This window comes from Bactrocera neohumeralis, chromosome 2 (genome assembly GCF_024586455.1).
Source record: "Bactrocera neohumeralis isolate Rockhampton chromosome 2, APGP_CSIRO_Bneo_wtdbg2-racon-allhic-juicebox.fasta_v2, whole genome shotgun sequence".
Classification (NCBI taxonomy): domain Eukaryota; kingdom Metazoa; phylum Arthropoda; class Insecta; order Diptera; family Tephritidae; genus Bactrocera; species Bactrocera neohumeralis.
Genome location: NC_065919.1, coordinates 43,304,996 through 43,323,039, shown reverse-complemented (window position 1 = coordinate 43,323,039; position 18,044 = coordinate 43,304,996). Strand labels below are relative to the sequence as shown.

Below are 18,044 nucleotides of genomic sequence, written 5' to 3'. Positions count from 1 at the left end.
AAATTACCGGGGCAAAATTTTTCTTTAAACAATATGAGCGCCTGAGGGGTGGGGGGGGTTATGTTGGGCAGAAAGACTAAAAAAACCTCTTTTTTCCTTATCTTTTTTCCCAAAGGGGGATGGAGTCATGTGTAGAAGTTCACGCAAGTGAGGAAAGTTCTCTGATCGCCATTCACTAGGGAGTGGCCAGAAATGATTCTTTTACATATGACTCAAGCAGCTCACGACTTCCGGTCTTTTTATCCTCCGTGGCCGAAGAACATACGTTTGAAGGCGAGGCTAAAGTGAGAAAGGCGAAATACCCTCTACATAAGGGTTGTGCGCTGGGTTTGGGACCCGCCACGTAAAAAAACACCCCAGTGAAAATTAAAAAACAGCATCGAATGTGAGACCCCCTTTTGATGACGACCATAGAAAACGAAATAAGGACTTCCTGGGTGAGGCGTGCCCTGGAATGTGCGGCCCCTTGGTGGAAGTTGCCGTTGCCCGGATTTGATGTCCTCGTGAAAATAAGGCTGAAATTACCGCCGTCCAGAAATGCGATGGACCAGGACAAGGACGACAAGACAGGTGGATCATTGTGGCATTTACTACAGTGGCCATGTATCCCACGTTTGGTGTGGATTCGAGTGGGAGGAGAGACTCCGTCGCCGAGTACTATCATTCTTTCCGGTGAATGAACGAATGTCTAGCCACAATCCGTCATCAAAACGGGTTCTTCAACATATCGCTGATTTGCGCCCACGCCCCGACGGAAGAAGGACGATGTGACCAAAGTGCCTTTTATGAGTGCTTGGGCGCACTTGTGAGAGGCCCCGCCAGGATGTCAAAATCGTGCTTGGCGACTTTTAACGCCAGGGTGGGCAAATCTTGTTAGTTCTAGGGACAAGTGGCGTAAACACGACCAAGCAATGTCAGCCTAGAAATCAACGCAGGATAACTTTTGCCCGGCAGGTGCTACTTCGGACTGAGTAGGCAATTGAAAAGTAAAGTCCTCTCCAACAAACAAAAACCAACTCTATAAGTCGCTCATAATTCCCGTCCTGCTGTATGGTGCGAAGTCGTGGACGATGACGACAACCGATGAGTCGACGTTGCGAGTTTTCGAGAGAAAAAGTTCTGCGAAGATTTATGGTCCCTTTGCGCGTTGGCCACGGCGAATATCGCATTCGATGGAACGACTGTATGAGATATACGACGACAGTGACATAGTTCAGCGAATTAAGAGACAGCGGCTACGCTGGCTAGATCATGTCGTCCAAATGTTTGAAAACACTCCAGCTCTGAGAGTATTCGACGCAGTACCCACTGTGGGAAACAGAGGAAGAGAATGATCTCCACTCCATTGGAAAGACTTGGCTACACTTGGAATCTCAATTAGCGATCACATCTTCCAAATGTTTAGTCTACAATTTTGTTTTTACCCAATGTAGTGCTTAGTTCGTTTCGTTAAGTTTTGTGGGCGCGGCAGTTGTCCAACATCCAGAACTCGTACTATTGTTTATACCCTGAGCAGTGTGTATTAAACTGAATTTGAACATCGAAAAGCGTCTATATTACATGCAAAATGAACGATCGGAATCAAACTTTGCATGCATTTGATAATGTATCTTCACAAAAGTTGTTACAGGTTATTTTCTAAAGGCTACAATGTATTCGCATTTGACTTGGTATCTCACGAAATTTGCAAATGGATTTCTGCATAAGGTAATACTATAATTTCCGAAAAAATTGTTTAGATCGGATTACTGTAGCATATAGCTTCCATACAAACTGAACATATAGTTACTAAAATAAATGCACCTGTGAAGGGTATGTTAGGTTCGATTGTGAAGTTAACGTTTTTCTTGTTTTAGTTTTCAATTGAATTATAAGTACTTCAGTATGATTTTAGGTTTATGCAATGAGTCTCCTTTATTAAATGATTATGAAATACATAAAAAAATACAATTTATATTGTAGGTAACATACTTAGTCGAACACTAAAATTATATGTCTATGTCTTTATAATGGCGCTAGTGTTTTTAAAATCAACAAATCTCATAATCACATTGACGTAAGCACTTAACAGTAAATAACTATTTACAATATCTCTTTTAGGGTATTTTATGCCGCGAATGAGCTCTTGAGATACTCAAGTAATTAGCAATTAATGTAACGTAATTTAAATGCGCTCCTCTTCACTGAACACTGGATTTTTCATTGCTTATTTGCTTATGCTTAAGTGTGGTGAATGCAGTGTTAACCATATTAATAGGTTCCTTATAATTAACTAAGCTAACGATTCACTATGGATCATGCCAGTATTGTAGACTTAATCACTGCTTTTATTTTTGGCCTTTTCACCGTTTTGATAATTTTGCTTTCATGTTTTGGACATGTTCGTGTGAGTGTTTTGTGTAGAAACTTTCATGTGTTAGTGCCGCTAAGCTTTAATTTACCTAAATTCTGTGCGAGTATTTGGTTTCTATGTTTCCTTTAATGTAAGATGCTTTCTTCAGCCTTCTTCTTGCAACGTAGTTAATTCAAACGTTGTTTTTATGTTTTGGTTAGGTGTTTGCTTATTTAACTAATTATTCAAACTATGCTTATTTACTAAGTTACAGTTATGCTCTTAGCTGGCAGGCCTTTTAGATTTGACTTCTGACGTAGACAGCTAACTCCAATGACAGTTGGTTAGCTGTGGGGACCCTCGCGAAAACAATAGGAAACATAGCCAGAATACCCAAGGATGCATAAATACTGAAAATACAAACATGATTTGATGTTTATGTTAAGCCATTTTATAACAAATTATATCACAATTTTTAATAATAAGTTTTAAAAATATATTTTAAGTAATTATGTAACTAACCTATGCTTTCATAACAACTGCCACTGCCGGATGTGCTAGCGCCATTACCTTGCCCCAGCAAGCGTTGTTTGTGTCCAGCATCACGTAGCGCCAAGATCGTTGCCCGCACCTTACTCTCGCGCCGCACACTCGATATGCCCATTATATCGGCCACACATTTCAGTTCTAGAATTTCACTTTTCGATATGAAACGTGGATCGTCGATGTGTATACGCAGCTGCAGGGAACTGGCGTAGAGCATGAAACCGTCTGTGTTGCGTGTGATCTCATTCAGCTGTGGTTGAAGGCTTGTAAATGGTGCCTTTGGGTTAGAAAAATAATCAAATATTAAATAAAAGTATATACCAAATAGTTTGGGGAAATATTAAATATCTTCAACTTATAAAATATTAAAAGTTCATTAAAAACTCAAAGTACAGTTGTAGAAATAGCGTTTCTGGGTAATGTTCTTTTAAACAACGATGAGATTTCCAGCGATGGAATGGATCATTGATGAGTGAGCAAGCATGACTTTAAAGAGCTGAAATAATTCTTATATACCACAGATGATCCTTAGATATTAACGCTTTTCTCGGTTTCTATGACAACTCGTTGGACTAGCTCTGTAAAAGTCAGTTTGTGCAAAAACACGCATGCTTTTGCGATTTTTTTTACGACACTGATAATTAAAATCTCTTTACTGAAACCAATAGTTCTTTAAAGCAGTTATTCGAACCTCATCCTTTAAAAAAGTTAGTTTACCGTGTTCCTCGTAACTTGGTAATGGATTACCTGAATTCAAAAAAATTAAGATGCATTCGTTAGATAAGAGTTTTCCCAGCGACGTAGACTTTCGATTTTTAAAACACTTGAAAGACAAAAACTTTCAGGACGAAAATCTCATTTAATTAAAAATGTTCACAGGCAAGAAAGAAACTGTTATTAGAAAGAGATTATTTTCTATTAAAAAACCACACAGAAAGAGTAATTAAATTGATACGCTGAAGATATTAAAATAAATGCATTTTTCAAGGACGAGTTTATTACTATGCCAATGTGAGTCAAACCAGTTTGTGTAAGTCAAAGTCAGGCAAGAAGAGAAATTTTACAATTAAAAATTATCGAAAGAGATTGTATTTCTGAACCTAATTCAATTGTTGCGAATAAGAAGATTTTACATTCATTTTCAAAAAAAACCACACAGAAAGACGTAATTAAGACATGCCTCCGTTCAGCAGAAGAAATGCATTTTGTCGGGCAAATTGGAGGATGGCAAGAGATCTTTTATTACTATGCCAATGTGAGCGTGATTTTTAATATTTTGTACATGCGATTAGCGTCAGCTTATGAGTTTGACATGCAAACAAGTCGGTGAAGGGACAGCCGAAACAAAACAAGTGCGTTGCGAAGAGCTAAGTTTAGGCAATGGATTTAAAAGTATCGAATTTGTCGAAAATATTTGTATTCCTAACCTAATTTCGTATGCTGAATTGTTGCGATGTTCTAAAATGTTTATTGGTTTAAAACATATGATTTGAACTTGTATTCGGTGTTTTGTTAGTTTTATCAAAAACAACTTACGACGGTCATAAGAGGTCGAAAGATAAATTTTAAGACATGCCTCGTTGGAGCAAGGTATTGGTCTTGAACCTAACATGTCGTGCTTTATCAAAATTGCTTTTCAATGTTAGAGTGATTTCATAAAATGATAAAGAGACCGAAGATCTCTCAGTTTATCACAGACCATTTGAATGATATTTAAAAATCTTTCCCAGATATTTTTATAAAAGGTCTCTACCAACATGCGATTGTTCAGTTTATGAGTTTGACATTGTTTCAAGCCAACAATCACGAATTTGGTAGAATAAAAACAAGCCGAGTTCCGATAACCAAAACAACCTGTTCAAGTGACAGAACTAAAACCATCAGTTATCACACCATTCTATTTTTTTTTATTTTTTTCACTGCATAACTGGAGGAATCAAAAATCTTTCCCATTTTAATTAGTGTTTCACCGTTATATGAAGTACCTTAAGCGGGACAGACATCTTCAGTCATTTATCCAAATTTCAACATTCAAATGTTGGAAACCAATAATATTTGTGCTGGGTGAATTTTGAATTGTTGTGGCTTTATGGTACTTAGGGGATATTCATACAAAAACTTATAAGTAGGCTCAACCTATTCAGGATTTTAGGTGAACATCCGACTTACGTGAACAAAACTATCAAAATAATTGAGAAACAGGTTGCAAAAATAAAAATCACTTGCTTTAAAAACATGATGATGGTCATTGTTTCTTTCTATATTCGGAGTTTTGTGCATGATAAGTTTGTTTGAAGGATAAATAGTACGGTCCATAAGTAAAATTTTCATGTGAGCCATTTGGCCGTATTGAACAGAAAATATTTTTCACGTTATAATAGTTATGTGGGGCTAAAAATAGATAAAATCAGGTATTGATTTACCACTTTTCTTCTACCAATTTCTGGCACGTGGGCATTCGTTCGCATTTTTTGTATTGATGCTCACAGTGATTCGTGCCAAATATCACATCAAAATAACAGTTAGTGTTTAGTATATGCTTGTAAGTACATAAAGTGTATTCGGCGATTTATTTATTCCGAAGATCCATTAAATTGTGTGTGCAAATTTCAGGTGCCAGAAAATGTTGGAAAAGTTCGGTTATAATTACACCGGAACAAGTGTTTTTGTTTGGTCAAATTATTCAAAAGCAATTCAAGAACGCGTTTCTAGGACGAACCACCTTCAGGACGACCATGATTTTAACTGATCATAAACAAAAAAATCATCAAAATAAAAGTATTTTGCTTTAAAATCGACGATTAGCAAACAGAGATCTTACTGGCATCGTTGATATATCGGAAGGATCGGTGAAAACAATTTGGATGACCCTTTGTGCATAAGAAAAGCGAACAAAAAACCACAAATTTTTCAGCGTCGCGTTAACGTCTGTAAAACAATACCTTCCGACTACCTGGATGTCATCAAACGTATTGTGACTGTCGATGAGTCTTGGATCTGAGCCGAAACCGAAAAAACCGTGTAAAAGCAGGGTTAAAATCAAAGTTATGTTGACCGTTTTCTTCTTCAATTATCGAAGTGTGGTGCACTCCGAATTTCCTCCTACCGACCAAACTGTCATTAAGGAATACTATTTCAGTGTTTTGCGTCATTTGAGCGAAGCTTTTCGTAAAAAGAGGCCAAAATCATGAGTCAACAACTTTTGCTTAATGCACTTCGTTAGTTTTTCGCCAAGTTTTCAACCAATATGGTGTCGCAACCATTGTATTCGCCTGATTTAGCTCCGTTTGACTTCTGGCTGTTCAGCAAACTCAAACGACCCAGGGGGGATTACTTTGAGGAGGACGATTTTGATTTTGAAGAATAAATTAAGAATTTTAAAATTATGAACTACGTATTATTATGTTTTTTTCATAGTAGTAAATCGTATATATTGGTCCATAAGTAAGATATCTTAGTAATACTAACTGAATCTATTATATTGAATATACAATAGTTGAGTGCCGAAAATACGTGAAATTGCTCCTTTAATTACCCAAATTCCGTACTGGATATAATTACTTTTGTTATTCTAACATATATTATGCACCGGAATGTCTTTTGACTCGGTTTTTTCTTTAATTACTTGTTTGATTTACCTGTTTGGCGTTTCTGTCCGATTTAAATCAGGAGTTCTAACAAGTTCCCCAGTTTCAGCAACATACGTATTTATCATTTAGTTAAATAACTAAGTTCCAAATGTTTTGCTTATGAATACACTAAAATTGGTAATTTGAGTTACAGGACATTTGCGCGATGGATAGTCCAGTCAAGAGCTCACCGAACAAAGCGGTGAAGGTACCTAGTACTTTCTCTCTATCCACATAAGCCACATACCTAGTAGGAGGAAGACATTGATCGCCGCTATACTTTAGCTTTTGTAGAGTGCCTTGATGCGCATATCGGTTCCCAGCGTCGTGCTGTTAACTAACCTCGATTGTACCTAACTATAGCCATTGCTTATTCCGTCCTAGACTGACTGATATTATATATACATATAATACTGAATATTATTTTTTCATTCAGAAAACTCAGTGTTTTGGAACTTTCTCTAAAAAATCTGTGCACTTTGCCTATAGTAGCGTTAATTCTGGCCGCCTAAGCAGCCAACGCTCCAAATCGCGGCCCCGAACTGCTCTTTCAACTAATTAACAAAGATTTTGCTGTCGTTCAAATGCTTTTAGACTTAAATTTGTCACAGTAAAATCGAGTTTCGAACATATGTGCGCATCGTATTAACACTTTGACTTGTGAGGAATTTCGAATTACACTAAACCACTTGAAGTACATGTGCTTTTCACATGAAATTGAATTGCATTCATTTACAGTTTGAAGAACTTGTACATTTTATGGGCACTCAAGTGCACTTACTAACTGAACTGCCTACAAACACACTCTCGCGTATACATATGAGCACTAGGGTGTCCGTTATTTCCAATGTTAATTGTTTGCAAACGTCTCCCTTAAGTCTCAGTTTGATACGATGTTTGCAGTATAGAAAAGAAATGTTAGAGACGCTATAAAATATTTATATGTAAATGCTCAGCGTTACAAGTTGAGTTGACTTAGTCATGTCCTTCTTTCTGTATATACACGAATCAATCTCTAATATTTTGAGATATCGAATTAGCACAATTTCTTTTCTGCTCAAGAAGCAGTTCATTTGTCGGAATCACCGATTTCGAACCACTGACAAATAGCTGCCGTACAAACTGAACAATCGGAATCAAATTCTTGTAAGGAATCTTTTATATTTGTGATTCTTGTTTTTAATTTAAACCGTACCTAAATCATTTATTAATGTGTTTAATATGGGATTTTTTGATGGTTTGCATTAAAAACATAAATCTACAATTTTGAAAAAGTAATTTTCTAATTCAAAACTTTCCGCTTGACAAAAAAGTTGAAATATTTTTTCATAAAAACGTTTCTTTAAAAGTTATACGCAGTTAAAGTTATACATCAAATGACCGATGCATTAATGCTGGTGATCTATACATTCTGTGTTGCTCATACGACATGGTGTACTCTAAGAATACAGTATATGTGAAGCATAAATTTGACTGCGTATAACTTTTAACAGAATGCTTTTATGAAAAAAGTATTTCGGCTTTATTTCTAGCGCCGAAAATGTTGTGTTGTTGTATCACTTTTTCAAAGTTGTACATTTATTTGCTTTGAAATTAAAAACTATTTAGCAAAATATAAATTCCCATATAAAATAAATGGGTTGAGTAAAATGAATTAGGCATGGAAAAAAAGTTTCTTTAGGTTGGACTCTTTTTTCGAGCAAAAATTATAATTTCAGGGGCGTTTTCAAAAGCAGTCAACGTGGGAATTAATGGACACCCTAATGTACACACACATGCGGATCACTTTGACTGCTGTGGCGTGCCACCAACAACATCAGGGCAAACTTACTAACAAAGGTTGCTAACCGTGTAGGTTTATATGTATGTGACAATGTTTCTTTGTATGTATGTGTGCATATGTGAGTTGAGAATGAACATGAGTGCTTAAGCACTTAAAGAAGTTAGCAGAATTAAGTTCTTTCCGTCAAGCAATGACAGAAATGAAAATTTCTTTCAAACGGAATTTTTATGAAGTGAATAAAGGTGAGATTATTATTATTACCTTTTGAGCATTTCCTGATTTTTCCTTGCGCTTCGCACGAAGCGAAAATGCAAAAGCGACCATATGGATTGCGCTGACATAAAGGCGCCGAGCACTTTAAGTAGCCGTAGTGATGTGTAAATTAAGATGATTAAAGGGAGATGTGGAAATTCTCTTCATCAACAAGCTGAACGAATCATTTGCAATTGCAGGGAAGGGGGTGTACATGTATGTGTGTGTGTGTGTGTGTTGAATGGCATGAAATTAAATGTTAAGTGCTTATCTATAAGAGAGAGAGAAATTAAAATAGCGGTATGTGCGTATGCGCCTATGTGTGTGTGAGTTTGCTTGCGCCGGCAGCTGCATTGCCATAAAATTAACACTTGAGCAAGTTGATATCCGCTTTGCCGGCGCAGAGTTGGCTTGTGTTGTCTCATACATATGCAAGCTGTTGGTTGTGTCACAGTCATGGCTTTATGCACACAACTACTTATGATTGAGTTTATAATAAGCGCTCCAGCATATACAACTGCAAGTGCATACCATGCATGTGTATGTGTGTGTGTGCATGCAGCATGGGCATTAAAGCGTGTGCTGGGCGCTCGCTGCCTTGAGGCTTCTGCCTTCTGCTTGCTGCCATCGCCGTGAACATTACTTCTGCATTTATTGCCACTGAATGCCTTTATTATGGATGATGGCAATAAGTATGCCAGCAACAATTTCAGACACACTCTTATGTGCTTTTAAAAAACAACACACACAAACAAACAAATAAACAGGCATGACAACAAATGCAAATGCAAAAGCAACAGCAGCAGCAGCTGGTTATTGCTACCGACGACTTAACTTAACAACCTTGGTGACGATGCTGATGATGACGTTTAAATATGCCGATAACGAGTGCATTTGTGAGCGTTGCGCAAGTATGCATTATTACCGTTATACGAGTATGCACTCGAACATAAATATGCGTGCATTGTCGCACTTGTTTCAGTGGCATTTTTTGTACGTTTGTGCTTGTGTGTATGACAGTTGATATGGACATACTTTTAAAAAATATCTTTATGCTGAAGAAATATGAATGGGATATGTGGCTTGAGCAATGGCTGCATTTAAATTGTGGTTATTTAATATCGGACAGCAAGTGATAACGCTATTATTTTAATGAAAACAAGAACAACTTCAGTTCCATCGATGCACACAGACAAGCACAAAAACAAGGACTTTATTTTTAACGCAATTATTTTATGACAGCTACTATATACTAGAGGTTCGAACTGAAGAATGTCTTCAGAGACTGCACCGTTGCCTTAGAAAATAATGTATGCCAAATTGTGCAAAACTCTCTCTTCAAATGAAAGAGGTTTCCATATAAGCACTTAATTGCGATTGTACAGTTTGTATGGCAGCATCCCGATTTCAACAATTTCTTCAACTATCTGACTTTATAATTTTGTAAGGTATAGAAGTAGTCTGTAGTCTGACAAATTCAACTTAAGGTTTAATAGAAAAACGAAATTACTGTGCCCAAAAAATTAGGTGACATTGTATTTATTTTGAAAATTCTTTATTTATTCTTCCAAATCAATTCCATCCCCTTCAAAGTAATCCCCTCCCGATGCAATGCACTTATGCCAACGTATTTTCCAATCTTCGAAACACTGGTTGTAGTCGCTTTCCGGAATGGCCTTCAGTTCCGTCTTCGCTGCAGCTTGAATCTCCTCTATCGTATAAAAACGGTGTCCCCGGAGCGGTCTTTTGAGCTTGGTGAACAGCCAGAAGTCACACAGCGCCGGATCAGGTGAATACGGTGGTTGCAGAATGATATGGGTTGAGTTTTTGGCCAAATGATCACAAATTACGAGGGCAGTATGGGATGGTGCATTATCGTGGTGTAAAAACCAAGAATTGTCTTTCCACAATTCCGGCCTTTTTAGGCGGATAGCGTTACGCAAACGACGCATAACGTTCAAATAATATTCCTTGTTGACTGTTTGACCGGTTGGAAGGAATTCATAACGCACAACACCACGATAATCGAAGAAAACAGTCAACATGACCTTGATTTTTGAGCGACTTTGGCGCGATTTTTTTGGTCTCGGCTCTCTTTTGGCACGATATTCGCTCGATTGATCGGTTGTTTCGGGGTAGTAAGCATAGATCCAAGTCTCATCGCCAGTTATAATGCGTTTCATGACACCCTGGTAGTCGGAAAGCATCGTTTTACACACTTCAACGCAACGCCTTTTTCCCAAAAAATTCAATGTTTTCGGTACCAGTCGAGATTTGACGCGCTTGAGGCTCAAAACATCCTTCAAAATGGTATTGGCTGAGCCTTTCGATATGCCAACTTCATCAGCAAGGTCTCTAATTGTTAATCGACGATTTTTTGATTTGTTGAACGTGAGCTTCGTCGGTTGAGGTTGATGGTCGCCCTGGACGCTCTTCGTCTTCGACACGTTCACGGCCGGCTTGGAACTCACTATACCACTTGTAAACATTTTTTTAGACATAGCCTCATCACCAAAGGCTTTCTGCACCATCCTCAACGTATCCGCAGCAGAAAATTGATTCCGTAAACAAAATTTAATGCAAATTCTTTGCTCAACAAATTTCGACATCGCAAAAAACGAAAAACTCACTTTTAGCAGCTCACAAAACGACACGTATCTCAAACACTAATGAATATTTTGACATGAAATTTGACATAAATATGACTGACAGTACTACCAACCTAAAAAAAATAATTCTCCAAATCCTTCGACGCGCGCAGTTTAAATTCAAATGTCACCTTATTTTTTGGGCACATTATATGGGGTGAAGTTATTACCCAATTTTGTATATTTTAGGCGCAAAGATACACTGATATAAGTGAAACATGTTCTGTAATTTTCATTGAAATAACTCAATAATTGGCCAATATAATCAGTATAAAGCCACCCGAAAGCTCCAATATTATATTAGGTATATGGCGGCTCAGAAAAGTATTGACCCGATTGAACCAATTTCTGACATACAAAATTACTATTAATAGGGAAGAATTTTCTCTGAATTTATTATATTATAAATATGGATGATATACATATTCGGTACCCAGGGCTTCAAGAGTTTTTGTTGGATTTGAGCAATTTTTGGATGGCAATATTTAGAGGAATTATTGGTGTGAAATTTGATTCCATTGTATTAATTAGTTTTTGATTTGTGTGGTGGAAAGTGAAGGAATTTAAAATTTATGATAAGAATGCAACGTCCTAACTTTAGTCGAAATCGGTCAGTCGGGCCGATTTCACTTAAAATTGGGAGGCGCCTCGACCATCGTTCAAAAGCCCTCTCATACCATCTTGAATGTAAAATCTAATGACTCACAGTACCGTTTTATGGAAAGTGGCCAGAGTTATTTCCGATTTCATCCAGTGACATTCATGTGCTATAGTGGTCCGACAAATGGCCAGCTTCTTAAGGAAAAAAAGACAAGTCCAAAACTCCTTCGATATCTTAAGGAGTTATATACAGTTAGAATTTTCAAAAAAAGAAACAATTTTTTAATTTAGTATTTTTCAATTACACGTACTTAAGAATACGCACAAAAAATTTCATATCCCTCCGGTGAATATTTTCGAAGTTGCATGCAAATTTAGAAAGGCGTTTCAGAGCGCTTGGAAGTACAAAGCAGGAGCGACAGCGCCTACCTGGAATGTTATCCCTATTATGCACCTGCCTGTATTATAGGGTCCTGGAATGGACGATTCTGTGTAAGTTCAAAAAAAATATATATTCTATGTAAAGTACATTCCAAATTTTAAACGCGTTTGTCTCAAAATGGTGTTTTCAAAGTCGTTGACCAACATTACTCGAAAACGCCTAAACCGATTAGTCTCAAACTTTAACACGAGCTTCTTAAATAGCTTTTAGTAATTAATCGAAGATTTTCTCTCACCGATAAATATTTATTTTATAAACAATTTATTATTATATGCCTTCAATTAAATATTAGATTTAACATTACTTAAACGAAATCTGTGTGGTTTTTTAATTTCAAAGCATCCAGTTCAGAGATGTAGTGGGAACCGCAAAACGTTTTTTTTTAGAGGAGCTGCCGGAGATCAGCTGTTGTTTCTTCCCAAATTAATATTTTAACTAGGCGTCACAAAGTTCGTTGCAAATTAATATAGTTTAGTCCTTGTTCAGCCTAGAAAAAAAAAACAAAAACAGAATTTTCGTCTAATGCAGGAAAAATGTCAAATAGAGGACACTTGGTTTTAACCATACGCATCGGCAGTCGGCAATATCAGTTTTTAAATTTTCTAATGTAAATGCAGCTTTATTGGGAACTCATTACGGTGGTGAAGTGGGAATCACCACATTATTTGCAGATTTGTTTACTGCTGAAGGTGTTCGAGGAAGCTAATGATATTGATGGATTTTTTAACATAGCGGAAATTTCAGAAAGTAAATTCGTTTCTGTTTGCGTGCCAACAATGTTTAATATTATGTAATAAAAGCAGCGATGTTTGCCCTTATACTTTGTCAGATATTTCTTCTTATCGTCGAAAAAATTTTAGTAAAACTGTACAATTATTTCTATTGTCTTCGTCAGAAGAATGGTATTAACGGCGTGGACGAAAAAGTTGTCGTTTATTCAAACTAATTTTTTGTTGAGGATTTCATAAAAAGAACAGCAGAAAAAAGTTGTTAAATGTATTATCTAACACAGTAAGCTCATAGCTAAAATAAATTTTAATATTTTACTGCTTTTATGAAAGTATTTATCATTTTTTATACTCTCGCAACAAAGTTGCTAAGGAGAGTATTATAGTTTTGTTCACATAACGGTTGTTTGTAAGTCCTAAAACTAAAAGAGTCAGATATAGGGTTATATATACCAAAGTGATCAGGGTGACGAGTAGAGTCGAAATCCGGATGTCTGTCCGTCTGTCCGTCCGTCTCTGTCCGTGCAAGCTGTAACTTGAGTAAAAATTGAGATATCATGATGAAACTTGGTACACGTATTCCTTGGCTCCATAAGAAGGTTAAGTTCGAAGATGGGCAAAATCGGCCCACTGCCACGCCCACAAAATGGCGGAAACCGAAAACCTATAAAGTGTCATAACTAAGCCATAAATAAAGGTATTAAAATGAAATTTGGCACAAAGAATCACATTAGTGAGGGGCATATTTGGACGTAATTTTTTTGGAAAAGTGGGCGTGGCCCCGCCCCCTACTAAGTTTTTTGTACGTATTTCGGAAACTACTATAGCTATGTCAACCAAACTCTACAGAGTCGTTTTCTTCAGGCATTTCCATATACAGTTCAAAAATGGGAGAAATCGGATAATAACCACGCCCACCTCCCATACAAAGGTTATGTTGAAAATCACTAAAAGTCCGTTAACCGACTAACAAAAAACGACAGGAACACTAAATTTTACCGAAGAAATGGCAAAAGGAAGCTGCATCCAGGCTTATTTTAAAAATTGAAAATGGACGTGGCCTCGCCCACTTATGGACCAAAAACCATATCTCAGGAACTACTAGAACGATTTCAATGAAATTCGGTGTATAATATTTTCTTAGCACCTTGATGACATGTACGAAATATGGGTGAAATCGGTTCACAACCACGCCTTCTTCCAATATAACGCTATTTTGAATTCCATCTGATGCCTTCTCTGTATAATATATACATTAGGAACCAATGATGATAGCGGAATAAAACTTTACACAAATACGGTATTTGAAAAATATGTAAATGACTGATAATGAAATTTCGATTATCACTTTATCATGCGAGAGTATAAAATGTTCGGTGACACCCGAACTTAACCCTTCCTTACTTGTTTTTAGTAAAATTCTCCCCTGTTTTCCAATTTGTTAAATATTTGGCACTACACCAATTTAGTGCGGTCAGAGCACCTTGATTTCATTACAAATTTAAACAGCTTTTCACATTTAATTGAAGTGGAAATTTTATGCAGAGTGTTTTGGCAGTTAAGCTTATTTGATGACAAAGTAATGCGGTGAGAGTTGAACTTAATCAAAGTTAATTGAAAGCATGTAAAATTTGGGGTTGTTTGTTGGTCGCCGCTGAGCTAAAACATTTTATCGCATATGAAAATCGATGTATATGCGGAGAAGAGTAAGCGTAAATTTACTTAGTATGCACATAAACGCAATTTTCTCCATAGTGACATCAGAGTGTTATTGCGTAAAGTTAAAATTTGTCGTTTATAACTATATAAACAGTTGAAAACCGATATAAATAGGTAAAAATATATAGTATGTGTGACTTTAGAGATGCACATTATCACCCCTTTGGGTATGGGACATATAGAACATAGGACGATCATCGTTCTAGTAGGATATCGGAAATCTTAGACAGTGAAAATGCCGTATAGACTTTTATAAATATATTTTTCAAAAAAATACTTCAATATGTTTGTGAAAAAAGGCATGGCTGTGAATCAGCTGATTTGAAAAAATGAATTACGTGAGCGTCGGTGACGACTGATATTGCTTATTAACTAAAATATAATCCATTTCGAGGTTCCTTACTTTTTTTTAAGGAAAAGAACAGAAACTTAAAATTTAATAGGGAGAGTTTATTATCATTCGAAAGAAAATTCTCGTGACTCGTTGGAGCATTTCGAATGGTAACTGGCGAATGACACACATGATGTTTTGCTCCAAGGCTTGAATCGAAGTGAAATTGCCCGCATAGAGTTTACACTTCACATATCCCCACAGGCAAAAGTTTAATTGTGTGATGTCACACAATATTGGTGAACAATCGTCCGGCCCAAAACGCGTAATTGTCTGCTCACCGAAGTGTTCTTTCAATAAATCTATTGATTGCTGCGATGTGAGGTGAAGTGTTCTTGATAAAACCAAATATCGCCAAGATCACGAGCTCCTATTTCAGGCATCAAATCGTCGGTTATCAAGGCGCGATTACGGTCGTTATTGACGGTTAAGTTCTCACCCGCATCATTTCTTGAAGAAATATGGACCTATGATTCTACCGGCCCCCTAACCACACTAAATAGTTTTTATTTTGGAAGAAATAAAAGCTCTTGAATGTCTTCAGATTGCTTTTCGTCCCAAATGTGGCAAATTTGCTTGCTTTCATACCCATTGAGCCAGAAATGTGCCTCATCGCTGAAAAAATTTAGCTCGACAACGTCGGATCTTCTTGGAATTTTTCAAAAGTGAAGCGATGTTGCTTGGAAAGGTAGCGGCTTCAGCTCTTTTAGGCCAAGCCTTTCCATACGTCAGTCTGAGTTGCTCCGAACGGCTCCGAATCGACTCTCCACGGTCTTTGCGTATACTCTCAGTTACGGCTACAATATTTTCTCCACTGCGTGCTGAACGTGATCTATTCGGTCGAATATTATCCAATAATGAATTCTCGGTCTTAAGATCATAAAATGCCAAACAATACTAAACAAAATACTATGACAGCTTGGCACGACTCACCCGGGATTTGTAAAAAAAAAGCTTTTGAAAAGTGTACCTCTACTTGTTTCATCCGTTAAATAGTTAAAAACATATGTGTGACTTTAGAGATGAATCACCATAAAGTGGGTGTGGGGTTTGGGCCATAGGACAGTTCATTTAGTAGTGATAATCGCTTTAGTAGGATATTGTGAATCTCAGAGAGTGATAATGCTACGGAAACTTTTAGAAATATATGTATGACCTATGGATTACACAAGCACATAAAAAGTACATAAAGACAGTGTATTTTAAATCACAAATACGTTTAAAGCCTCTTCAGGCATTACAAATGAACTTGTGATGCGGCAGAAGTGATAGTAAATGCGTCAATGGTTCGCCGAAGGCTCAGAGAGGCAATACATATATAACGGCTGACATCATGCAAAAAACCTTTTATGAGGCAATGGATGAGATGGAGAAGGTCAGGCGAATGCTCTCTAACTATAGAGCACCCAGCAATCAGCAGGAGGATTTGAGGCTGATTTTTTTAAGAAGTAGTAAAAGAGATTAATTTAATTGAAGGAAGAGTCAACGGAGAGTGAGAACTATACAAAAACCATGATATCCTGCATCGAAGCACTGTATCAACCCAAAAATGACGTAATCTTTCAGCACTATTCTGAGCTACTTTGTTTTGTTTTTCACGTTCGCGATTTCATGACTGAGAAAGTACTAATGCAGTTAGCGTGGCCGGGAAATAGCATCGATTTAAACCTCATCGCAAACATATGGCGAATATGAAGAAATAGAAAGCGCACAGAAGCCAAAGAATCAGTAATAATTAGAATCCGTCTTTTGAAAACGATATTTCCCAGTAAATAGAATAATCTATAACATAAAAATAAATCGCAAAATGTGTTGCTAAGCGCATAACTCAACAACGCCTGGACCAATTTGGCCAATTATTTTTTTTTAAATATCTGTTGAAGCTGAAAGATGGGTTTTACGGCGAAAAAAATTTGATTCAAAGTCAAATTCCGGGAGGCTTGCGCTCGATCGATCGTCTTGGCAATGAAGACGAAGCCGTGAATTATCAAGTGGAGTTTTTAAATTTTTTGGAGAGGCTTGGTATGCTGTCGCATCATTTGCGTCTCAGTCTGTCATTATTATGTTTCGCAATCTTCATGCGCCGAAACTGTGTAACGGAACCCGACTGATTGTGACGCAGCTATCGAATACAAGGGGACCGAATGCTTGATTCTACGAATTCCTTTGAGTTCCAATCATTTCATGCCATTTCAGTTCAGACGTATTCAGTTTCCAGGGAAATTGCATTTGCGATGACACTCAACAGTGCACAAGGGTAGTCGCTAGAAGTGTGTTGCATAAATATGAAAATTTCATGTTTTTCACACGGCCAGCTATACGTGGCGTGTGCACGAGTTGGAAAACCATCTTCTCTGTACATTTACGCACCGGAACAGAAAACAAAAAATGTTGTTTATCAAGCTGCGCTACATTGAAAAATATGTAGGAAAATTGCAAATAAATGATTTTCAACACAATATAAATTCACCTTTTTTCATTTCAAAACACATAATTTCACGAGGGACATGATAAAAATATATATTAAAGTAAAAACAAATAATCATTTTGATATTACTATTTTATGAATCTTGTGAACGATATTGTAGAATATTAATAATTTTAATAATATAAATAAAATTGAATTAAAATTTGTATAACTAATTTATTTTATGGCTTCTTACAAATCTAAATAAACTCTCGTTTTCACTTTGCTTCTAGGATGAATATTTGCTCATAATTTAAATTTTCAGTATTAAAAGCGCACAAATCTTTACAATCGAGAATGTTCTGTCGGTATTCAATTTGCGTAAATACAGTTGTTACCCAAACATGCATTAACTCCATACTCCTCTTTATAGTGATATACGAGCATTTTTACCTTCGAGAAGCCAACTTATCATGGTGCTCGAGACGGTGTTCTCGCCAAAGGCCACTTGAAATGTGTAACGATTTTCTGAGTATGTTTGGTAATAAAAATTTTAAGCTTTGTGGT

General features: G+C 36.7%; 1 protein-coding gene across 4 annotated transcripts in view; it reads right to left on the bottom strand.

Moving 5' to 3' along the window:
• LOC126751284 (uncharacterized) overlaps positions 1–18,044 on the bottom strand; it is a 175,268-nt gene that overhangs the window by 2,954 nt on the left and 154,270 nt on the right. For 2 of the 4 annotated variants that reach the window (XM_050461415.1, XM_050461418.1), the window contains exon 6: positions 2,855–3,155. The exons of 1 other annotated variant lie outside the window; for it this stretch is intronic. In XM_050461415.1, coding sequence (XP_050317372.1) covers positions 2,855–3,155 — 301 coding nt within the window. Of the gene's footprint in view, positions 1–1,902; positions 2,743–2,854; positions 3,156–18,044 lie in introns of those variants that run through there. One more of the 4 variants, XM_050461416.1, reaches the window with a different exon arrangement.